Source organism: Rissa tridactyla, chromosome 6, assembly GCF_028500815.1.
Source record: "Rissa tridactyla isolate bRisTri1 chromosome 6, bRisTri1.patW.cur.20221130, whole genome shotgun sequence".
Classification (NCBI taxonomy): Eukaryota; Metazoa; Chordata; class Aves; order Charadriiformes; family Laridae; genus Rissa; species Rissa tridactyla.
The window spans coordinates 11632772-11657992 of record NC_071471.1 but is presented as its reverse complement, the minus strand read 5'-3'; the positions used below and the strand labels follow the sequence as shown (position 1 = coordinate 11657992).

The window sequence follows — 25221 nt, the reverse complement described above, 5'->3', positions numbered from 1 at the left end:
CCACTGAGGGTGGAAGCTGGCCAGGCAGTGCGGGTGACAGCTCTCGGAGGCTGTGAGGACCCAGCTAGAGTCAAGGAGATCCAACAGAGCAGCAGGCTGTGCTGCGAGTATGGAAAAATATCTTCCAGATTAGCTGAGGCTCTGTCTTGTGGCTTGGTTGGTCTTTTTTGGGGTTGTTTTAAATTTTTTTTTTCTTTTTAAATAAATTATTTGAAACTCTCTGCTGATCGGTTTTTGGCCTTTTCCTGGAAATATCGCTATGCATCACAAAAGAACGTGAGGTACAGAGACCTGCGTTATATTTCTGACTCTGTGCAGCAGTCCAAGATCTGGGAAGACAGGCAAAGCCAGGAGCAACTGTTACTCAATACAGAGCTGCTCTAAGTATCAGCTGAAGTGACATTTCAGCTCTTTGCAGGGTTGGTAGCCTAGGAAATACTCCCAGTGGGCAGTTAAGTCAAATAGGTGGTCCCTTCCTGTACAAGAGGAGGAGGCCATGGTCCCAGGAAACAGAGCAAAGGGTGTGGGTAGAACTGAAGGTACTTCATCAGTGCACACAGAACAGCTGGTGTTTAAGGAGTAAGATGTTTTGTGATTTTTTTTTCAAGGTCAGATTCCCAATGAGAAAAGCAGAGGAGTATCAGCTTGGCTTCTCCCAACAGCTTCACCAGGGCACCAGGTGAACCCAAGAGAGAACCTATTCCTCTCTCTCTGCATGACTGGCTAGGTCCTAAAAGCACCTCTGACAGCTTTAACTGTACCTTTTTAGTGGATAAATGAGAGGAGAAGAGGAAATAGGTAAAGATACAACAAGGAATAAGACAGGACATGCTGGGACAACCTCTCCCTTCCAGGTATCCTGGGGATTGATAGCACCAGTCATTTTGCACTGCAGCTTTCCAGACACTCCAAACCAGGATTTGTTTTCTGCTAGGTTTGATTGCAAAATGGCCATGACAGGCAAGATAAGAATTGCCGCTCTACCACAGCCTTTAAACCCTCAGACAACTTGCTTAATCTAGAAGGTTGCTTCCTGATCTGCACAAGCCCCTCTGCCTTTGTTTGGAGAAATTAATTTACGTGTGTTGGCTGTTCACCGTAGTGGGGGGTGCTAGACCTGCATGGGCACAGGCAGAGTGCAAGCCATACTAGAGAAATAATGAAATCCATAGTGAAAATATCAATGCACAGGGTTCTGATTTAAAGGAGATGCTAGAAAAATAAAGAACACGTCCACTGCTAGAAGTCTTCACAGCATGTGCAAGGCATAAGTTTCTTAATTTACTTTAGAGATCCAGCTGGTCCTCTGCAGACCCAAAGTACCAACTCCAAGCAGCCGATTGCTGTTTCCCTTTAGAATGGTAAGTATGAGCTGCAAACCTCCTAAACTGGCACCAAACGTCCAACCATGCGATGCAATGATGTGAGCTCTGTGGAATAACTGAATTTTGCTATCTCTAAACGGTCACTAGAAAAAAAACAAACCATGAGCCTCTGGTCTCAGAATTGCAAAACTAACTAGGAAAAAAATTGAACTAAATGTCAATTGAAGTAATGCTATCTTCCTGAGTTTACAAATAGTCTGAAACTATCTCTTGGAAACATGACCAACACTATTCCGTAAGTCCTCTGGGTCATTAACTTCATGAAATTGAGTCATGTAAAAGCTATACTGATCATTTTCATTGCTTATGTTTTGGCAGAGAGACTGAGAAAGGAAAAGAGAAGCAAAGCCCAAGGAAGAAGGAAATGTAGAAGATAAAATGGGAGAAAAATTAAGAATCAACAAAGACAAGAGTAAGTAATCCTACAGACTAAATTCCTATTGAGACAATACAGTGTTTTATTGCATAGATTGGGAATATCTGTTCCCAATGGCCCTGCTCTCTCCATGTAAAACACCAGGTGAAGAAGTGGGAATTCTGGTCTCGTCTAGGAGGGATGTTGCTCTGATACAACGCCATCGTGTTGGCTGTGACCAGCTCTCAGACCTGGTTGCCTTCACAGGGCCAGTCTGACATCTGCCTGCTAGAAGTGCAGTAAGTCCAACACGAGAGCTCTCTGGGGGCTTGAAATCTAAGGTTTGCTCAAAGAAGGAAAAGAAATATTTTCTGGACATTTTCGTGAAAATGGAACACAAGACAGCCTTCCTGTCAAACGCGTTCTTCCACACAGAGGCTATGTCACCAGTGCACACAACGAGGTTCAAGTCCCTCTTTTGCTTGAGCAAAGAATATTTTCAGAGCAGCAGCTCTCTGATCTAAATTCATACTATGACACACGGTGCAGATTAGTCTGTCTCTGTCCCTTTTTCTAACACCAAGTGACCTGAATCCAAATAATCCCTGGCAAAAACTTTATCAAAGCTCATACATCTCAGCAAAAAAGGTTCAGTTCAAAGACTGAGAATACTTTGCTGAACTGTTTTTATTAGTAAATTGGTTTGGACGATTTCCACTCAGATCAGAATCTCCTACAACATAGAAGATGAAGACGATGTAGAAAAATCAAAAGCAAGAAGAAAAGGACAAAATGAAGAAACTATGCGGTAAATAAAACAGGGAAAAACTGTTCATTTGTTCCTCCTGCTACATGCACGTTGCCTGTCATCTCCTTCACGTTGACTCTATGTTGGAACACAAACAGCATTTCTTTTGGATTGTTCTTGCATCATTACATTTTCTAGATAGTTAAAAGAAAGCCCTTGGTGATTCATGTTTTGCTGTGTTTGATGCTCAACAGATGTCTGGATAATTAAAACTACCCTATCAGTGACTTAGTCATTCTGATAATTATTCCAGTAGCACATAATTTTCGTATTTCCCTGACCTCTGTGGTCTGTAACATGTCTTTTGCTTTTTCTGTTGTTTTCTGCACTTGCACACACTTTTTTTGTGACACTTGTAGTTGTCGTTTTACATCTTGCTACTGTCACATTCGCTTCAGATGAAAAAGGCTGGTGTGGCAGAGGCCATCGCTGTCTGAACTCCGTTTGAGTTCCCAGGGCTAATGGGCCGTGCTGACGCTTTTTTTTTTTTTTTTGCTGAAACTGCTGGGAGTGGATATGGTTTGGGGTTTTTTTGTGTGTTTTCTTTTCCTTCCTGAAACACCATTTTCTGGCACATTTGTTCCAATCAGGACAATGACAAATTGCCTTCCATGACACTTTTCAAGCATCCATTGCTCTTCCAGTCAAGTTTCTTGTTTTGATGCTTGAAAAACACCTGTGTCTTGTTTTTTATCTTGTATTGATAACCTGCTGAGTCGTTTTCTGTCATCGCCAACAACAACGACTGATTCCTCCTCTTGTTCCTGTCTCTTTCATTTTACAGATTACTGCAGATGAGCAACTTTTTCTCTGACTGCTTAAGCCCTGCGCCATCGCAGATATGGTGGTATTCTCTTCCTCAGCTGTGAACAGGGGTGTTTGCTTCAACTTTCTTTCTATTTGCGTACTGGTATTCCTCCCTGTGGTCTAAACAATACTCCTGTTCTACCTTTCCTGGCTGAAGAGCTGCAAGCTCTTCCAGTCGCTGTGTCTGCCACAGCTTTGAAGATAAAATGGGTCAGAAAGGTACAATTTTGTCCTTAAGACATTTAGTCCAGAATTTCTGCTGCCCTGTACTTCAGGTAAATTCCTCCAATTCTCCTTCACGAAGCTGAACTCTCTACATTCACTTGATCAAGCCCTCGTGTACAACTCACACTCCCAAATCATGTCCAACGTGAGTACAGTTCCAGCATAGCAGGAGCAAGCCGTGCTTGCTTATAGCAAGGCTGAATTCAATATCATCTCTTTTAATTGCCTCAGTGGTTTCTTCAGCCCTCCTTGTTTTCCCTCCTTGACTCTCATCACAAAGCAGATTCTCCACTTTATCTAGTCAATGTTCAGCCAATTTCACAGCTTTCTGGCTTTGAGTAATTTTATAATCTCTTACTGTGCTAATCCCAGAACAAACAGGAAGAAAATTTCAGCTCTGATAAACTAACATCGGGGAAAGCACAGCACTTCTTTAAGGCAGCACTGTCCCATCTCCATCTGCTTTATTTCTCTTGTTACTTAGGCAGAGAGAAGAAAATTTAGCACAATTCATGTTTGGGTTTAGCAGCACAGAGATTTTTTGCTTAAAACATCTACAGGTAACAAACGTAACTCAACAGAAATGGCAGGTTTTGAAATCTATAATGCAAACTTTTAAGTTAATGTTTTTCTGTAAAAGACTCTTCATTTTGACGCAGAAGGAAAAAGAAAAGCTTGTAATTTTTCAGATGCCAGATTGTGTTTGTAATGCTGGCAGATAGAAGCACCGTGTTTTGCCAGGTAAACAGAACAAATCTGATACGGGAATAACCAGTGCAGAAGAAGAACATGGAAAAGCAACAAATAACTTTAGTCACCTTCAGTCGTAACCCTGACACCAACAGCCTGTGTGTTTGCCAGGCTGTATAAACACCCTGGACAAACACCAGTCCCGTCCACTAAGGGTGTGAGTTAACACAGCCCTGCCCATCACACCCCTGCAGCTCACAAGATCAGCCTTTCCATGGTAACCATGAAGTTACAGCCTTGGCAGGAGTAGGGTGGCCCTGTCTACACAAGGGATTCATAGATGTTGACTGCGCAAATCCATGTGAACTTAGGGGGAACTCCTCACACCCTGAGATGCTCTTCAGCACTCTGGGTACAATCTCACGAGCCAGGGCTGAACAGATACACCGCCACAATGGTCTCAGCAGAAGCAATCCTGGCACAGGAGTATAGTAGGACTCACAGGATCGAGCCTTTGAAGGCCCACTGCCCACATTACAACGCACACCACACACTAAACAAGGCTCGTTCGTCTCCACTGCTGGCTACAAATGCAGTGCTACGCACTGACAATGAGCACGCATGCTCCCCATCCTATCCAAAATAGCAACCAGTTGTAAATTGTTGTGTGACTGATGTTTTCATTAATTGCGGCAGCTACCCCCACCTACTCCTTTCACTGTTTGATGCAGCCCTATAAATTTACAGCATATGACTCTTAAGCAGTGATGTCACTGTATGGCTCAAAGGCGAATATAGAATATACCTGTCATTATTTTTTTACTGCTTTGCATAAGACTCCAAGTAACAACTTTAAAAATAAGGAAGCCTATCAACCCCCATCTCTTCCCTTTCCATTAATGCCATCATATTTAAAACAGATTACAGTTAACAGTTGAATTCTTCTAAAATTCCTGGTGGAAAGTATGTATCCTGCTAGTAACTTCAGAAGCGGCTTAATGTGCACTGGGTACCAAAAGCTCTATTGCAAGAGCCTCTTGATTATCCTTCCCTCCCTTTGCAAATTGCTCCTAACACTGAATCAGAAAAGGAAAAAGAAGTTCTTTTTTTGCTACAGACATGTCCAGCAGCAATAGCATATAGAAAAACATCTGTAGTTTCAAAAAAAGAGTGAGTGGTGCTAACCAGTGCAACACAAAGAAGTACTCAGCAGGGCAAGGCTTGTCTGTGACTACTATGAAGCTTTTCATTTTTAAATTTTAATCATCTGACTTAATTCACTCTCACTCTTAAGCAGCAACCCAGTTAAGAAACACTCCACCTTCCCCCATTACCTCCTGCAGCTTGATCTCATCTGGCTGGAGGATGCTGAGGACCCCGCTGCTCCGGATCTCGGGAAGATCCTGCCATAAGTTGAACCTGGAGTTGGAGTTCCTCAGCAAACTGATTTGTGGTGGAGCTTTGTTTTCGGTTGTACTTGTAGGTTCTGCTTCAGATGGGGTTTCCTCGCTGGGGGAACTCTCCTCAGGGTCTGTCTGTGAATCCTGCAGTCGTCTGGTTTCAATCTCCTGGCGCGTAGATTTATCTCGATATTCCTGATACAAGAGCCCTAGGAGGCAACATTAACAGGTCTGAGAGGCTACAGCTGAACAAGAGTAGAAACATATTGTGGGGAAGGATATTTGTTTTGCATTAGTTCACCTCAGCAGAGGTGAGAGAGACCCCTTCCGTGCTGAGCGAAAAAGCCAATTATGGAATTCCTATTTCAGCCAGAAGCGGAAACTATAAATGGAAGGCCATTTCTAAATCTAAAGTGTTGTCAACAATCTGCTCTCACAAAACATTTAGTAACAGAGTCAGATGAATCCATGATCAATCAGAAGGCATAAAAGAAGCGGTTTGTTATTTGCCAGGCTTTTAAATGTTGCTTTTAAACCTTGATTTTCTCTGCAATATTATTATATAGTTTTATAGTTATATAGATTGATAGGTATGTGTAAGTGTGCGTCTGGAAAAATAATACTGCACACATTGCAAATACTTTAAAGGAGCAGTTTGATGGCCGTGAAAATCCTGAAGGAGGAAACACTGAGTGGTAAGGCATTGGACAGGCAAAGCACTGTGACAACTAGCTACAGTTACTAATTTGTTTTGATATTGACTTAGTGGTTAGCCTTGGATAAGTTGCTCCATTTCCTTCTGTTTTCCTTCTCAGTTTCTATGATGACTGAAGATACAAAATTAACATTGGAAAGGTCCCTGAATGCCACAGCACTAAGGAAGAGGCTCTGAATCCACACCATTTTGCGGCACATCAATTACGTGAGGTGTCTTCTGAGTTTCAATTACTAACTTCAGGAGCAGACAAAATTACACACAATTTGCCCCCACCCCTGATTTCAACTGACAGCATGAAAAAGGTAGGAACCCTGAAATTCCTTGGCCACCTTTACAAGATCTTTTGTCTCTCCCAGGGCTTTCTAACTGCCCCATTTCTCTTTCTGAGCCATCTGTAGGACCCAGAATATTAATTGCTTGAATATAAAATGTAATTTAGAAAATATTAAAAGACAAGAAAGCATGAGCCTACTCTGAGTCATTCTCATCGCTTACTCAAATTGAAGGAGCGCAATTTACATTATCTCCCTTGATTTATACTTGAATTGCAAAGTGTAACATGCATCAACAAAGAGAAAAGTCCTTGATGTTAAAAAAAAGAAAACAAACCCTATGTAATTTATTTTGTCCGAATCATTAGGGGTTAAAATCTATCCAGTCACATGCATTCATGATATTGGATCTCAGAAGCAGATTCTGTGTGTAATAAGGTGAGAGACAACTGGGTCAGGAGTTTGTCCAGGGAGGGCAGAAACAAAGATGTTACTGCCTATTAAATCTCTGGGCCAGTCTTCATGAGGCTCTGTACCAGTCATTGTTAAAACTATATCAGAAATATGCTGGGGAAAAGCACAGGCACAAAGGACAGCATTACTGCAGTCTGCGAGCGTATCCTGTTATCTGTTCTCCCTGGAAAGATGTTCAACACCGGATTAAAATAGCAATAAGGGTAGCTGTGCCTAGGAAACTGTACAGTCTTCTGTTAGCTTCCTACACGCTAACTGAAGAGAGGAGACTTCCCATGAAGTTCTGCATGCTGCTACTGCTACTTATATAATTTCTCTCTGCGTCAACTAGGCTTATATGGCTTTCCTAAGCATTTCTGCCTGTTATTCAGCATCGGTGAGGGTGTTGAGGATGTGGTGGGGTGGAAAGGCTCCTTCAGGAACGGAGCAGAGCGCCTGTTAAATCGAAGCTGCTTTCAGTGGTACTGTTGTGTAAAGCTCAGAATAATTATACTTGCAGTGTCTGATTGTACAGCCATGTTGTGCTCATGGGTTTGCCCCACAAGTCAGAGGTAATTAAGGATATTTTGGGTAAGGGGGATTTAGTGTCCCTTGTGCAGATCTGGAGAGAAGCCCTGTAAAAAAGATCCTCAAAATGAATTTTCCCTTTGCTTTTACGGAAATAAAATCCAGACAACAAAACTTGATTTTGTTTCCAGGTTCCCTGCCTGACCAACCAAAAAGAGAAGAACTACAGAGCTTTCAGTGGCAGGCAAAGGCAAATATGGACACGGGGAGATCGGATTGACTAAAGGCATCTACCACCAGAACTCGGTCAGAAATTACAGCAAGGTAACTCATTTTAAGGAGGGAGCTGAAGAGAGACTGGCTAAAGCTCTACCACAGACAGCAATGTGGGGAGGAAGCAGAAAGGTGGTACCAGGAGAAAAACAAATGACAGCTAGATGTTTAGACAGAAGAAGGGTAGGAAAAAACAAAGAGGGTTGTGCTAGCAAGAATAAAAGATATCCTCGCTATCTTGGGGTAAAAGGTCCATCCATCTGTCGGTAAAGAGGTTACAATGGGTAGAGCAAAGGCTTACATGAGAGCGGAGAGAGACAGAAGCCATACAAAAGCCTACTCTAGATGAAGCAGGAGACGGTCACGGCCCAGGACCAGGACGAGTGGTATAACGGATGCAAGGTCAGGGAACAGGGTTTTGACATGTTGAAAGGAGAGCAATGCATTTGGGAACTGACTGAACGTGTAGAAAGAAGCTGAGATCAGTAAGTGAATGTGACTCAGAAGACACGAGGATTTAGAAAATGCTTACATTTAGTAAGTGAACGAGTACAAAATGTCAGAGACCTGTATGAGCTCCATTCATTGCTTAATGTCCCAATTGTCCCTACTGTGACCTGGCTAAAGGTTAACCATATGGTCAGATCATGGATTTGGTGTCACCTATTGACTTAAGTGGTTAAGGCTGATCTTCCTAAGGGGTGTTTACATAGTTTGTGTAGTACATAATAGACTTTTTCCTTTGTGTTTATTCCATTTAATTTTGCTGTCTCCCTTCCCAGCTCCCTCAAAAACTGAGAGGGGAATTGAAAAACTAGTTACTAATTGTGGAAAATGCTCGCCTTAGAGAGTTCACAGTGCTCTTAAAGTAAACGTTATTACATTGAAAGCTATGTAAAATCTCAGGAGGTTCAGAGACATTTTCTCTGAAATTCTCTGCTCCAGTTTCAGGCAAAAAGTCCATTAATGCCTCAAAGGCAGGAGGGAGGGAAGGGAGCGAGTGTGCTCCAGCCATTTGAAACAACCTCTCTGTTGGGGATTAGCGTAGCATCTCTGGTTGTCAAAACCCTGTCTCCTCCATCAAGGTGCAACAGACCTACTTGCAGTTACACGGACGTGTGCAGAGTGATCACACGGCTTCCCTCTGATATACAGCTCATAAAAATATATATCAATATAGCAACTGGGTTGCTGTGAAGTTCTGACGGCTTTTAGTATTTTTATCATGCTTCTTAGTAGCACAGTCCCAGTAAACTGACAACGTATTGACACCTCTGTCTTGGGAGATTAGTGCCTCCACAGCCAAAAGCAAGTAACAGATCTGGCAACATCTCTGCAAATTGTTCACCGCTTTCCTCCAGAAGGCCCCGAACTCCGCTGTTTTGTCTGACAGACACTAGCAGGCTGTTGGTTTCACAGCAGCCTTTTTCCCCAGCACTGTCCCGCTGGTATCAGGTGCTCCACGAGTCAGCCCTGCCCGCCACAACCTCACACCAAACTGCAGCCGCTCTCCTGTCCCAGAGACAGGGTGAGAAGCTTCCTCGTCCCTGCCAGGAAGGTTTGCCTTGCTGCTCCTGAGAATTATCTGATATTCCCATGCAAAGTCCTACATTCCTCCCTCTAGATTCAAGTATCTTTCAGTTTCGTTTCCTGAAATTGAACAGAACTGTTTAAAAAATGAAGCTTCTATTTTACCACCGTAAAACCTGCCTCAGGGTGGGGATTAATTTTGCAGTTGCCCAAATCTCTCTGAGGGATGTTGCAATTCAGATGTGGGAAACCAAGAAACAAGCCGTGAAGGTCCTCTCCTCGTCCCACCAAAACCAAAAAAAATATTAAAAAATATCACAAGAGGAAAAGCGTAACAGGTTCTCTCTTCCACAGCAACCCTGATAACCTCAACTCTGCCTTTACAAAGAGACCACAAATGATAAAAAAACCCTTACTCCTCTGTTGCAAATGCTACACTAGCGGCTGTCACAGATACACACTGACCCTGGCGCATCCAGCTAGCGTCCAACGGGATAGCTGACCCACTGCTTCAGTCCTACGCCTTTTTGGAGTATGCAAAATCAGATTTCAGGAGGAAGTTGGCTGTAGCCTTAACTACTATGTAAGTACAAGAAGTAATCGTTGTTTATGAATGGAGGTAAAGGTGCTGAGCGACTGATCTAAATCACCTGCCAGGCAGCCTGCAAACCCGCTGCCCCTACAGAGAGCAAAAAGCCACCACTGAGGGTGTGATTACCATGTTTGAAACTGACAGAGAAAGGTCTTCCCAGCAAGGACAGGTCCGATCTGGGTTTCATTCGCTAAACTCTGCCGGTTTGGGGGATTTCAGTGGGGCGGGAGGCGGCGGCTGGGCTGTGGTGAGGGGCCCGTCCCGCCGCGGCGGCACCTCTAGGGGCTGCTGTGCTGCCGCCAAGCGCGGGCAGCGGGACAGCGGGACAAGTTGTGATAGAGCGCGGCGGCCGCACCCCTACCCGGGCCGGGGGACACACAGCGAGGCAGGGGACGGCTCCTTACCGATGTGCTCGATGAGGTTCCTCCAGGAATCGGCCGTCATGGGGTGGGCGGGCGGCGGCGCCTCGGCGGTGGCGGCGGCGGGGCTCTCCTCAGCGGCGGCAGGGGGCTCCCTGTGGGAGGCGGAGGTGCCCTCAGCCGCGGCGGCGGGGCAGGGCCCCCTCCGCCCCCGAGCGCGGCCCCTCGCCTAACCCCCCCCTCCAAGTATCCACCTCCCCGCTCACCTGCCGGGCTGTCCCGCCGAGCCGTCCTGGTCGAGGGCGCAGGCGGCGCTGAGCGCCGCGGCCAGCAGCTCCATGGGCGGCGGCGGCAGGCGGCTGCCGAGCAGCTCCGGCGGCAGCGGCAGCGGCGGCAGCGGCGCGGGGCTGGGGGAGCCCGGGCGGTTGCCACGGTAACGGGGGTAGGAAGGCAGCAGCCTGCGCGGGAGGCAGAGGGGAGCTGCGGCCGCCCCCGGGGCGCCCCCGCAGCCCCCCGAGAACCTCTGAGCCCCCGAACCCCCTCAGAGCCTCCTCTCAGAGCCACCCCCTCAGGCATCCCCGGGGGCTCCTCGCCCAAACCCCCTCAGAACCCTTTCTGGCTCTCTCCCCCAGATCCCCGCAGAGCCCTCTCGGAGCCTCCCCTCAGACCCGCCCGGCATCCCCGGGAGCTCTTCCCCCAAATCCCCACAGAGCCCCCTCAGAGCCTTCCCTCAGACCCCCTGGCACATCCCCAGGGGCTCTCCACCCAAATCCCCTCAGACCCTTCCCAAACCTCCTCAGAACCCCCTCGGGCTCTCCCCCCAAAATCCCCACAAGGTCCCCTCAGACCCCCTTCAGGCACCCCCACAGATTTTCCCTATAGAGCCCCCTCAAAATCCCCTCAGGAGCTCCCCTCGGGCTCCCACAAGCCCCTCAGAGCCCCCCAAGGAGCTGTGCCTCAAGGAGCCCCTAGCCCCTCACAGCTCCTCTCCGTTTTCCCACATCTCCCCACCGAGCTCCGCCAAGTCCCCACGGAGCCCCCTCAGCCTTCCCCAAATCCCTCCTGAGAGCCCCTAGAGCTTCCCAACCCTGCTCCCTCAGAGCCCCTTCGGAGCCCCCCGAACTCATCCCTCAGAGCTCACACCCGACCTCTGAGCCCCCACCCCCAGCCCCTCGGAGCCCTCCTGCAGACCCTCTCGGAGCCTCCAAAATCCCTTCCGAGTCCCCACAGACACAAACTCCCCTCAGAGTCCCCGACCCCCTGCAGCCCCCCACCTCTGCCCGCAGAGACCTCCTCAGCCCCCCGGCTCCCCTCCAGCGCAGGTCCCTCCTCCGGCGGGAGCCTGCCTCCCTCCTCCCCAAGGGCCCCCCCAAAGGCAGCAATCCCTGCCCCAGGGACCCTCCACCTTCCCAGGCACCCCTACCTCCATCCCCCCACTCTCCTGCAGAGAGGCTCCTTCCTCAGATGCAGGGAAGCCCCTTCTCCATCCCCTCCCTCCCCAGCAAGGCACCCTCCCCCAGCAAGCACCCACACACCCCCATCCCACCCCGTGCGCCATCCCGGCCCCTCTCCTCCATGCACAGCCCTGACACTGACCTCTCCTCCCTCAGACCCGGGACACAGCGCGGCCCCCCATCCCCTCCACCTCTCTGCCTATCTGCGGCTGGCGCCGGCTTTGAGGGAGAAAAAAGGGGTGGGAGAGGGGGGCTCTCCTGAACTGCTTCCAGATCTGGCGCATATGGTGCGTTTCTTCTCCGGGAATGAAACCCTGAGATGGAGGAATGTAACTGGGAAACTCAGCCTAATCCCTCCTGCGGGGAACTGCACCCCTGATTACCCCACAGGATTGACCGCTATCCTCCTCTCCTCCTCCGTCAGGGCTTTGCACCCGCTCGGTCATTTCCCCCATCTCCCCTTCCTTAGCGTCGCTCTACTTCCATAAGGATATATTCTCTCGTTTAGGCAGTAAGTATTTCAGTACTCAATGATCTATATCTGTCTTCGTTCAGGTAATTGTTTTTCCGCCTCAGGGATAAATCCTCTTGAGCTCCAGAGTGCGGTTACGCCCTCAGATCGGTCCGAGTGCTTGCGGACAGGTTGGGCGCAGCTCTTCCCTACACGTTAGTAACCCTCAGCAAAAAACCCACGTCATCTGCACCACATCGCAATTGAGGAGTTAACAGTCAGAAAATGCTCAGCTATTCCTCGCATTCGCTTTCTCCCTGTTGCATAAATAACCGTGGGGTTTTTTTCTGTACGTGATAACGTAATTTATGCAACAACATAAAATCTGTGTGTCGGTCTGTATATGTAAAATGGTTTCCTTTTTATCATCTTTATATGGTTTTTGCTAAATGAGATATCGGGATAGCTTCTAATCAGCGCACGACTATACATTCAGAAAAACTCCTTCGGCTTACGTGAACTAGATCTCGATCTGGCACGCTGGAGAGCTCGGTCCTTAAGTCATTAGGAGGCAGAACGGGAGAGAAAAACAGCTGGAAATACCAGTGGAGGGATTTGAGGACTCAGAGAAGACTGTCAGTCCAGTCCAGGTCTGGTCCCGGACTGGGAGGTTGGAAGGACCAGACAACCGATAGGAAAAATCAGGGTGAGAGCTGGAGCCTGTTTTGCACTTAAAGAGGAGGAGGAGGAGGAGGAGGAGGAGGAGGAGAGCCTGACAGCTGGGTCTGTGCAGGGCAAGATTGTCATGGGGGAGATGGTCAATATGGGATGAAAGTGGGTTAGCAGCCATTAAACACTGGGGCTAGGGGGTTTGGGGAGACAGGAGAGCGGGGGGCAGCCAAAACCGTGTAGAAGGGATAAAGCGGCAGAGACTGTCTGAAGCTCTGGCTAATGACTGGCATTTTGGTGGCTTGCCGCCAGGGCAAGAGTATTGTCAAGGGTTTTAGTAAGTGGGTGGGATGCTAAAAAAGCTTCTTTCTTAGAAAAGGGGAGGGAGGACATTAACTGTACTGAGACTCGTCGTTATCTTGAATTCTGGAAAAGCAGGGATGCTGTTTACTAGTTTCTAAAGGAAAGGATCAAGAGCAGTGGGGAGTTCTCCGTGCTATGCAAAGAAGTCAGTACACGTGCTCTTACTGACACTGCTAGAGTGAATATATAACTTTTGGGTGTATCTACTAAAAATCCCCCAGTCTTTCAGAAATATGCATTAAGAGTTTAACAGATTCTAACCACTCTCATTGCTTTACTCCCAGGGGTTAAATCTGTTGCAAATTGAAATTTCTTTTTAGAAAAAGCGTCTGGGTCATGGTATGAAAAACACTCAGAAATAGAAGCCATCTTTTCAGGATCCCACAACTGTCTGGTAATTTGATCCTGCCTGTCTTCCTTTTTCCTTCAAATTTTCCAAAATAATTTCGCTTTTTGTCTGAGTTGAAAACCAGAAAAACGTCACTAGAAGAAATAATGATAATAAAAATGTTGGAAGCTATGAAGAGGTGAGAACACCAGCTGAGAGTGAAATGCCCCCTGTGGCCATGGGAGGCCACAGCTTGTATTTTTGTGTCTCAGAGATGTGTTCCACTCTGTAGCAATAACTAAAAGTCTACTTTTTCTGCCTTTAGAACTTTTTTATTTTTTAATTGTAATTTGGTCTTTCAAAAATGTTGCTCTTTCTTCCTTTCCAGGCTTATTCTCATACTTCATGTCGATACACAGAGAGCGTCCGTAAACAGAACAAGTGCCTGAGAAATACTTTTTCTCCCAAGTGAGGTGACAGAGTGTTCCCAGCAATCTGGGACCGCAATAAAAAATGGTATTTAACGAGAATGAGATATTTTTGTCCTGCAAAAATTGTCGGGATTTTCCAAAGCTTGCTCTTCTGTTTGGGGACAAAACAGAGAGCTTTCCAAGTTTGGCATGAAAAATGAAGGCAGGCAAACAAGCGATTCTCTCACAGCAGTCTGGTGGCTGGGCTGTTCGTGCTGGGTGTGGGGGACCCAGGTTGGAGTCACGGCTGTGTTATTCCCTCACACCCCACGTGTTACTGCCTGTTCCAGGGCGGATCAGTCTCTCCACCTGGGGCTGCTCTGTTTTCTCCGGTCACTGGGAAAGGTGCTTGAACCTGGTGAATGTCTTATTCATCAGATACCGCTTTAGGTCAGTCAATACTGGACTATTTCTGCAAAGCAGAATAGCTCTGGCAGTGCTGCCTCTTTCTTCCTCCCTATTTCCACAACTCTTAGGACTTTGTGTGCAGTTTAAGCTTACCTAGCTACTCAATTCCACTTTTCACTCAGCTCCCTGAGGCAGATTTCTGCCTCCACTTTTATGCCAGCACTCACACTTGCTCATCTCATTCTTGATGATCAGGTTTGGGCAGGTAAACTGGTGGAAAATGATTCTTCTTCTTTTTTTTTTTTTTTTTTTTTTGGTAGAACTAGCTTTGTGTGTGTCTGTATTGTCTCGCTGCAGGGTGAGCTCAATGCGCGTGCCAGCACAGTGGAGGTGGCAGACATGCAGATGGATGGCAGGACCATGGCAGTGACACCTTGGATTATTTTCCACTGCTGCGGAAGCACATGCTCAGTCAGAAGTTCCCACTCCACCTAATCGTATCCATCTGGGTAGGAGTTTGGAGGAGGTTTTCTTTTCTCTCTCAGTGTATCAACAACGAGTTTGATCTGGAGCCTAAAAAGCTTCCCCCCATATAATCAAAATCAGTATAATCTCAGGATGACAATATAGTTTTCTGACCAAAATCCCTGTATTTCAATCTAAAAAGCCTTGGCTAGTTATAGGGGAAAAGAAAGAATCTGTCTGCTAGAACAACATACATTAAAGCAAATAGTTAAAACTCCTACGTCAGCACCACACAAATGGTGCTGTGCGCCCCATGCTCTTGTTGGTGACAGAAGTCATGCAACACCATGCATAACCAGACTAAAGCCCTGTTTTCTCTCAGGAATTCTTAGGATCCCCAAGCACACAGGCACTGGAAATGATCCTCACGGCCATCACTAGATGGCCACGCTCTGGTGACATGGATCATGACCGTGGTTCAGCTCCTTGAGGGCAAAGGAGAGCGGGTGTGAGCTTGTGTATGTTCTGCAAAGAAGGGGTTCGTGTGGTTGCAGTGTGTTCCAGCTTCACTCCACTGCTGTTGGGAAAGATTTTAAATTGTTGGCTGACCTGGTCCATGGTTGCAATAAAAATGTAATAATTGATGTGAGTTTATAATTAGTTTATTGCAATTATCTCATTTAAGTTATGTTTGCAGGATGAGTTTACAATATTGGCCTGTGTTTTGAGGCACTAATAATTTTGAAAAATGATTAAGCATTTGAATTAAGATTTCTAATGTGCATCTAAACTGAAAAGCAATCCTTTGAATAAAGCTGTGGAAAGAGCTTGTTTTCAAATGGCGCTGAAATGTATTTCTTAAATGTTTTCTTATAGCAGTTTTTAGAAATTAAACCTCCTCTTCCAGAAACTAAAAAGAGAAGAGGCAGTCCAGCAGATCTTATTCATTAAAAATTCCCCAAACCCTTCTAGTCAGTGGGAGTTTCACACCAAGAAAGGCCACAAGATGAGGTAAGAAGCACTGTTTTAATCTGAGCTAACCAAATTTGTGGAGAAGTGTGAAGTTAGTAATAGATTTGAATAATGTTATACCTAGTCAAGGATATTTTCATGCTTCAGGTTCATTCAGGTTCTCTCTGTTCACGTGTGGTTTTTAGCAGTGTTTTTGACAATGGGTGTGTCTGTGCAATTTTTATTCCTGGTTTGTGACTTTTTAGTGGGAGGTAAATGGAACTCCTCATCCCTAATATTTTTAGATCCTAAAGGCCAAGAGCACGTCTGTTTTCCTGAACCTCCTTAAGCTTTCATCAGTATACCTTAATTATATCTGTTGGGGCTGGCAGCCTTACCGATAACTAAAAATGTTCAGAACTTCCTATTATGAGATCCTTACCTTTAGGTGCTTCTAACCTTTTGATGCTCAGAATCATCAGGATCACATTTTTACTTACTGACCGTCTGCCATAGACAGGTTATTTTTTAGATATTAAAAACAATTAAACATTTCTTAGACTTAGGAAAATATTATTGGATCCCTATTAAAGGAAAATGGAAAACCTGTTCTGTCCTTTGAGAAGCTTTGGTTTCTGCTGAATTTTGAGGTTTGCCAGGGCTTCGTCTTTGCCACATTTATGAGAATCCATAGAAATTATAGGCCTTTTCCACTCTCTGCAATGCACACAAACTTTAGACTTAGGTTTTAGCATCTAAAATCCCTGAGCTGCTGCCAGTGGAGAGAACATGTGCCCTGCTCGGGGCTGAGAGAAACGTTTCTGATATTGCAGCTGTAAAAACTGCCTCATCCAGTTCTAGGCGCTGTGAATAAAGGCCATTTCTGCTGTATCTTCAGTGGTCCTTGTGCTGGGTCCAGGCAGCACGATGAGAAAACTACTTGACTGAAAAACAGAGGGAGCAAGACTCAAGCATGGAGAGGGAGGGGTCTTCGAACTCGCCCGCAGCTGGGTGCTTTAGGAAGTGGTGAGTTGGAAAAGGCTGTGAAATGTACCACTGGAGCTAGGAGGAGAGGCAGGAGATTGAGATTGTATGAGGGTGAAGAGCCTGGGGAACAGCAGGACACTGAGATACATGCCACAGAAGGGAAGAGAGAGGAATAATATGTCCGGGAAACAGTAGGCTGAGAAAATCGTGTGGGGAACTACAAGTTGAAGCTGACAGAAAAGGAGTGAAACAAAGAGATTGGTTGAGGACCTGAGGCTGAGGGTATGTGTAGATGCAGCAGATCAAACTGGGAGATCTGGAGGGCCAAGCCTAGACCTTGCTGGATAATGAAACCACGACTGGGCAGAAAAACCTGACAAGCAGAGACTGGCTGGAATAGGTGGGCAGACTGGGTTTGGGATCTCCATTGGCTGCATGCTGGAAGGAGACTTAATTAGAATTGCGTATGTTATTGCTTACTATTCTCTATGATCCTGTGAAATAGGACTTTTTCACAGTAAAATTTTAATACCTACAGTGGCTATTTTTAATGAAAATCTGTTAGTTTTTAAAATTCTTCTCCCTGCAAATACTGTTGCTCTTAGACTTTTTAAGATTCAGATTGTACAGAAAGAGGGATAGGAAAAAAAATTTCTCTCTCTCTCTAAAAGAGCAAAAAATTGTTGTAGCGTGACAAAATATAAAGGTTTGTTCAACAGGTGTTTGTACCAGCTATTCCTGACTTCACTTCTTGAAAACTGAAGCACCATTGGCAGCATAGGGAAGAGGTGACTATAAGAATTGTATTGCATAAGAATAAAGAAAGAAACTGCTCAGGTATGGTATAGGACCTTTTGCAATACAGGTCCCAGCCTCTCGAGGGGCTTTCCCTGCTTTTCTGGTTAAATCAGGCTATAAAAGCAGTGCCCTCTGCTGCCCAGGACAAAGAGTGCTGTGCTAAGGGATGCTAACCCAAATTCACACAAGCATCCTTCAGAGCGCTATGCTATTTTACATGCATAGTGTTCCCTTCTAATACACGTGTTTGCATGAATTCAAACAAGTTAGATTCCCTCTTGCTGCTGAAGGTGACTATTTGTATTCACCGTTGTAGAGCTTTTATTCTTTGAGCTCGGATCAAACGTGATCAAATGATTTTTAGATGATCTTCATTTCCCTGAATTGGAGGTTTCGTAACGACCCTAAAGAAGTAGTTTGCACTGGTAGACCAATGACCTTGCAGTGAGCTTTGCAACGTGAAATTTCATGTTGAGTTTCTCTTCCACGGTGTCTAGTGGCCCATAATAAAGACATATCACTTTTAGAATCTGACTCAGTGGGAAATGGTAGGTAAGTAATAGTCATGCTGGTAAAACATCTGTATAGTATTAGAAATGAAGAGAAGTCAACATCCTATTATCTGGTAATACAGGGTAGACACTGATTAGTGAATCTCCTTTCTGGTGTTTGAAATGACTAATTTTCTGGTCTCTGTGGGAGCTGCTTTCAGCTGAGGCTGACAGTTGTGGATGGACACCCTGGGTGGATGTTTTTCTGTGATGGCTTTCTATGATCTCAGTCTGCACAACTGTTGCCACTCTGAAGCTGGAAGGACTGAGCACAGTGGGAAAGAGCAGCTTTTGTTGAGTTCAGTTCCTTCCAGGTCTTTGGCTCTGGTTATGCTGCAAAAACCAGAAGTTGTGCTAGAAGCTCAGCACTGAAATGTTCAGCGCAAGTCAGCTGAGTTGTCAGGAAGCAGCTTATCATGCAAGGGGTCTGGATCTTTGGACAACGCGGAAGGCTGGGAGGGAGCCACATGATCTTGTGGAAAACTCTAGAGTGCTTAGGGGGAGCTGGGGATTGCACAGGGGAAAGGTCATGGGAAAAAAGTCACTTGAGAATAGTTAGGCTAAATATGCTCTTAAGAAGTCTCTTATGGAGGGCGTATGGTAGATTTTGGAACAGCAGCAATAATGTTTGAGGTCATCTTGTTTGCAGACATCAATGTTCTGAGGTCAGTGAACTACTCTACTATTCTCAGAGCTTTGAATGACACATAAACTCAAGTCACCCATGGGTCTGAAGGAGCCTATGGTGCTTTTCCTTAATCAGAGTGTTAAAGTCCGTATATCCCATCTGAGTACAATGCAGATAATAATGTTTTTTCCTGAGCCGTTTGCTACGTTGCCCAGCTGTGTTTACTGGCTATATGTGAAGTGACATCCCTAACTGTGAAGAACCTGTTTGAGTCAGACCTGCTGGTTGTCTTCATGCAAGCAGAAGGGATTGTGCTTGCTCGGCCTTAGCATTTATGTAGTTGCTGTAGGATGCTGCTGAACACGGAGAGATGCAGCACTGGTGCCCCACCTGCCCTCGGGACTGTGGTGATTCACTCCTGAGAACCCCATGGACCTTCCCCGTGCTGGTCAGAGGGGCCTGTACTGTCCTTTCTGCAGAACTGCTATCTTCTGCTTTCAGCAGAACTCTTAGCTGACAGGTACCACTTTTGTTCTTTTGGGAAGAGATTAAATGCATTTCTTGAGACCAGTGATAAAATTTAGGTGCCTTATCTACACAATGGCCTGTTTCCCCATAGAAGGGGAAGAGTAGTGGTTGTTGCAAATAATGGCATATTCTTAGGCTCCTGCAGACTTTTCACAATGCAGATTTCTAGTGGTTCTCTTATAAATTATAGCCAATCTTTTGGAGAAGGGAAGAGGAGGACATGGTCTCAGTTTGAGCTGGAACTCTGGTCTCATTCTCTGCCAAATTTCTCTGCTTGGTGCAAGAGCTGATGCCACTCAGCATCACTGCTTGCTTTTAGCAGACACATGACTTAGAACCTGTATTGACCTGTCAAGCTCTGTGCACAGCGGCATCTTTGGTAAAACTGACTCCCAGCACAGGCTCATTGTTTCCAGCTCCGGGGAGAATCAGAATTTGCACGTTTCAGAGCTGCCTAAGAGGCAGTGTCAGGATGTCAGAGACTGACAGTGATGATTATACCGCAAGGAGAGGAAGACAGATGGGTTTGACACTGCAGCAGACTGTAACTGTCTAGTTTAATGCCAAAGTGCAATCCATTTTAGCCAGGGAAATTAATTTATTTAAATCCTACTTTACAGTTTGGCTAAAATTTTTTTTACTGGAGTCCTCTTCATAAGGAAAGGCACCTGGAAAGGCACTATGCATTACACCAACACAGCTGGGCTCACTAATTAGAACTACACAGTGCAGTATAAGGCACGCATCTTTAGAGGGCAAGTATTTATCTTGATCTTCTACAGTACAAGTAGGGATTATCATCGTTATACACATGAGATGAGGAGCTGAAGAGGGAGTTTGGGAGAATACCTCACTCATATATTAGAAAATGTAAGGCTAGGTAGCTGCTCCTCTCTCTGCCTGGATGCAGTGGCAAGAGAGCAGGGGTGGGGGTAAATTTATGGGATGCATGTACATTCCCTACCCCTGTGGGATCAGGGCCTTTTGCTGGACCTAGGTTGTTGAGGGATTTAAGCCAAAAAGGCCTACCTGACTGAAAGCCTCTGTTGCCTATCAGTTCTTCAAAGTGAACAGCAAACAGAAAGTCAGAATACTTGAGAAAGCATCTTTGTAGCTACATCTTCAGCTATAAAATCATGTTTTCCATGTAGGGTTGTATAACAGGCTTCAGGAGAGCCCTTTGGAAAGGCCGAGAAGGACATCACCTTTATCTTGGGATGTTCCATAAGCAAATGCCTGCAGGTTCTCCTTATCCTCTCAACAAGCTGCTTAAGGCAGTCTGCCCTATTTGCTTATGCCATTGGGTGATCCTACATCACATTCCCCTTTTTTCAGTTTTCCTCACTGTCATCTTCTTCCCCCCTTCTCCTTCACTGTCTTCTGCAAACTCATACTGATAAGGCCCTTTATATCACAGTGCCAGTACTATACAATATATATCATTAGGACTGAAACTAGCACTAAAGTCAGGGTGAGAAGGCACAGACCCGAGCTGTAGCTTAGTCCAGCTGTCCACAAAACAAGCATTCTTGCGCTGACACCACTCTGACTCTATTCTTTAGCGGAGGCATGCTGAATACCCTGTGTGTGCACTTCCTTACCTTTGGATCCATAGTTCGTCTAAAGTTGTCTTATCAGAGCTTACTGGGGATGGTGATCCCTTGTGAGATAAAATGTTCAGAGGCTCTTTGACAGGCTCGTTGTTTTTGAGTGACCCTGTGACATAAGAGAAAGCCAAGAGAGCGTTAAAACGGTTGTTTTCTTAAGGGTCATCTTTACTTTTACTGTAGGTAGTGGTTTGCTTACACCAAAGGCAACAGAAAGACCCCAGGCACAGAGAGCTACATTTTAGCTTGGATTTTCAAACAAGATTGAAGTACCATCAGCTTGCATAGCGCAAGATTGTACAGCCTTTGTCGCTGCTGCAAATGCAATCGAGAAAAGGTGAAGGTAGGTATACGGTATCAGTCCTTATGTATGTGAGTAGCACTCTCACCACTGAAAACTGGGTCCTGGTGTCAGTGAGTTTCAGTGCAATTCTTTAAGCAGAGAAGGTTTACCTGCGTGTGCCTGTGCATGCCAATACTTGGTTTCCCAAGTCAGGGCTTCGTCACTGCTCTGCTTTCAGGCACACAGTAGATGTTCAGTTTACTGGATAAATCAAGGCTAGATTTGGGTGAGACAGGAGCTTTACTTTTAATTGCTTCTCCAATTTCCCTCGGATGAACCTCTGATCCTTTCACAGGGAGCCAAAGTTGTATTAAGTCCATGGCTTACTACTGCAGTACTTGGCAGGCGGGGATGCATCTCACTTTTCAAATGAAACCTCCTGTCGTTTGAGGCCTGTTGATAAATGGCCTTGTTGTTTTTTATTAGAAATATTTTGGTCTAAGTCATAATTCTGTTTGCATTTCAAACTGGTAGCAGCACAGGCAGGTCTGTGCTCTGACTGAAGCTGCTTTCTGACGCACCATTTTAATCAACACTATGGATTTTCAGAGGTAAAAGTGAAATCCAGACTTTTAAAACTCTCTAAAACAGTGCCAAGGGCTTATGAAACACTAGTTTGAGTTATTCTCTTTGCCTTTTGAATAGTTTAAACATTTTGTCCTTCTGTCAGAGGAGATTGCTTAAAAAAACAAACTCTTTTTGCAGTTAAAGGAAAGCATCTATTATGTTTTACAGCTCCTAGGCTATAAGCCAAAGCTAGGCTGGTGCAAAGGGTGCCTATATAGAAGCCTTTCTCCCTGCTGGATTTACATTCTTTTACATTATTTTTCTTGTTCTCATTTCTCAAGTCTTCATTTTTTCTGTTTTGTGTATATTTCCCTCTATGCCTTTCTTCTTTCCTTCCCCTCTCCTCCCCCCCTTGTCATTCCCTAAGCAAAACGTGAACAGGTTAACATTTGAGCTTGAGTCAGGCTTTTGGATAGCTGCTGTTCAAATGGGTTTGAAGTCAAGATAAAAGAGCTCACCCATCCCTTGCTTCCATGCACGTCAGCAAATGCTGTCAGAAGAAGTTCCTGCTATAAATGAGGCTGGTGTAGAAGCACCCGCTGTCCAGAGAGGGGATGGAATCAGTGGAGTAGAGGGAGAGGGCAGAAGAGCTGCTTACACAATCCTAGCTGAATTTAAAAGCTGTAGCTCTGAGCTAGACTTGCTACAGTCATACCGGCGAAAAAGCTATCTCTCCTAGCCCAGGTATCGCTGTACGGACTGGAGAAAAAAGGTTGTTCCCAGTGTATCCTGCTGAACAATTTCAGATATGGAAGAAAATGCCCTGTTTGGAACAGATCCTGTTTCAGCAGTGGTAACAGGGAGAGGGGAGGGTGGGAGGAAGCGCAGGTCAGCTTCTGTGGATGCTCTAGTGAGCTGCTGAGAGCAAAGCCTTTCTTTTAGCTTGTCCTTCCTCAATGACACTGGCTAGACAGGAGGGATGTCCTCCTGTACTGTTGTCCTGATGCCGTGACGCTGCAGATGTATGAAGAAGGTGCGTCCTCCTGTGCTGGTCCTGCTGCAGTGGCAGGTAACAGTGGAGAGGGCCCCCTCAGCAGCCGTCTGGGTGCTGTGAGGCTCGGGGAGCAGGAGAGAGGGTGGGTCTCTTCTGTGCTTGCTCTGCAGCAGCGCCCTGGGAAGGTGGTGAGAAGGACGGCTCTGCTCCGGTCCTGCTGCTGCACTGGCAGGGTGGAGAGCAGCTCTGCTCTGGCATAGACGACACTCAGTTTATCCACAAACCTCATTGACAACAGTAGCAGAATATTAAACAGGAGCTCTTTGCTCTGCTGCTGTCTGCTTGGAAACTTGGAGAAGGGAGGGAACTTTCCTTCTGTCATGCCACAGGGCTGAATGGGCCTTTATACTGCCGAAATAGCGTGTCTCCCTTGGCAAGGCAGGCAGGAGACACCTATTTTCTTGGGGACATTGCCCAGACCTCCTTTATTTTGGGGTGGAGGATATCTGTTCTCTGTTTTCTTAGAGAACTTGGTCTACTTTCAGAGGCGGTAGGTGTGCGCTTTACTACTGCATGACAAAGCAGTAGTGTTCAGTGGCTTGCATAGCACTCAAACATCAGGAGTGGTGTTGTATCATTTTGACTCATGCAGCCAGCCAAAGTTCAGAGTCCAGTGCATTGTTTTATTAGATTATAATCCAAAAATAGCATAGGTATCCTCACTACAATTGCTTTTATTGAGAAGGAATTATAAAATCCAGATTCTCTGAACACCTGGGAGTTGAAGCAAAGGGTATTTTCTGTGTTCACAGTTCCAGGTCTCTCTCATTTAGCGTTTAGATTAAAACCACTTCCATTTTTTTCTTGCAGCCCTGTTCCCAGTGCTTCTGAGGGAGTGTGTTGCAATAGCTCCTCTCCTGGCTCTCTTTTCAGCTTCTCGTATCTTTATCTTGCTTCTTTCACAGACAGCTGGCTGCTCAGACAAGGTGCCAGCTCAGTGAAAGCCTGGCCTTGCAGTTGTGCTCTGTGCTGTTCATACTCGGAGAAAGCCAACTCATTCCATTCCTGCTGAAGTGCATGTATGTTCTGGATGGCGTTCCTGTTATTTCAGCCTCCCAGTTCAAAGGGAGCTTAGGTGTTTCTTACAGCTCTATTCAATGCAAGGTGGCAGCAACTGCCTTTTCAGAGGAGTCTTGCTCCTCTCTCACAACGGTCCATCGCAATTTGCACAGGCTTGCTCCCAAAATGTACTGCTCTGTTTTTGCTGTTTCTTCTATACGCTGCTCAGCTTCTAGAGATCTCACTACTTTTGAATATGTCCTTTCTGTATGCTAAAGAAGTTCCTACTTTGTTGACAGCTTCATGTCTTTCACTGTTTAAATTGTTTTTCTCTTCAAGAGCAGAGAGGTGTCAGAGCAGAGTCCCACATTTGTTTAGATTCTCTGCCATGAAGCATGTTTAAACATCCAACCATTCTGCATTTCCAGGCTGAGCAAAGGATGGCAGCCTTCTGCCAGCTGTGCCATAGGGCAGGGGTGTTCTGTCATGTGCTGACCGCTGAGCCTGCTTTCTACCTTCCCTGTCCCTTTTCTAATCTCATCAACTCCTGTAGTTCCTAGTCTCACTGGAAAAGGCAGCATAACACTGTTTGGGTCAGTACTCACCTGTAGCACGCCCCATGTGCATTGCTTCTCTCGAAGTCTTTCTTTTCCCTCTGCTCGGCAGCCTCATGGACCGGTAGTACCTGGAATTTCTTTGAATGGCAATGTAATGCGTGTGTGAGTCCCCCTCATGGGTCACCGAGTTAGCATCTTCTGACTCTTCCTCACCTTCAGAGACTGAACCTGACTCTCTCAGTACCTGCTGAGAAAGGCCCTGCTGGAGACCACTGGCAGAGAGCCTGCCCGCAGCTTCTCTCCCATCCATGGCTTCCAGATCTTGTCTCTATGGCAACTGAGAGGATGGATCCACAGCAGAGCAGCAGAATACGGGTAACCTCCACAACTCCATCAGCTTTATTGGAATTAGAACTGGAGATGGACAAACAAAACACAATAAAATAGGAAAAGAGAGGACAAAATTCTCTAGTTAGTTCAGAGTCTACAGTGCATTATCTGTTTAGGATAATGGGGACTTCCCCGGATTTTTTTGTCTGAGATCATTCTGAGATCATCACTTTACAGGCCTTATTCTAATTTCCTGAACGTTGCTCTGACATGCTCATGGTTGTCCTGCCGTGACACATTGTAGTGCTACAGATTTTACTGGGAAAATGACTGTATTTGCTCGGTTGATGACCTCTCCCTTTTGTCACTTGTGAGCAGTAGATTACTAGTTGATTTAGAGTGGATACAGGTACACGTCCTTGGTTTTGAGGCTGAAAA

At 45.8% G+C, this 25221-nt stretch overlaps 1 protein-coding gene across 3 annotated transcripts in view; it reads right to left on the bottom strand.

The window, feature by feature from the left end:
• Window positions 1–25221, bottom strand: part of NGEF (neuronal guanine nucleotide exchange factor) — a 52430-nt gene that overhangs the window by 16570 nt on the left and 10639 nt on the right. Inside the window, exons 3-7 of one of the 3 annotated variants that reach the window (XM_054206110.1) lie at window positions 24502–24867; window positions 20988–21102; window positions 10662–10853; window positions 10441–10550; window positions 5605–5879 (exon numbers count right to left, since the gene is read on the bottom strand). In XM_054206110.1, coding sequence (XP_054062085.1) covers window positions 5605–5879; window positions 10441–10550; window positions 10662–10853; window positions 20988–21102; window positions 24502–24763 — 954 coding nt within the window. In that variant the 5' untranslated portion in view covers window positions 24764–24867. Of the gene's footprint in view, window positions 1–5604; window positions 5880–10440; window positions 10551–10661; window positions 10854–11818; window positions 11839–11991; window positions 20965–20987; window positions 21103–24501; window positions 24868–25221 lie in introns of those variants that run through there. The other 2 variants (XM_054206111.1, XM_054206112.1) reach the window with 2 other exon arrangements.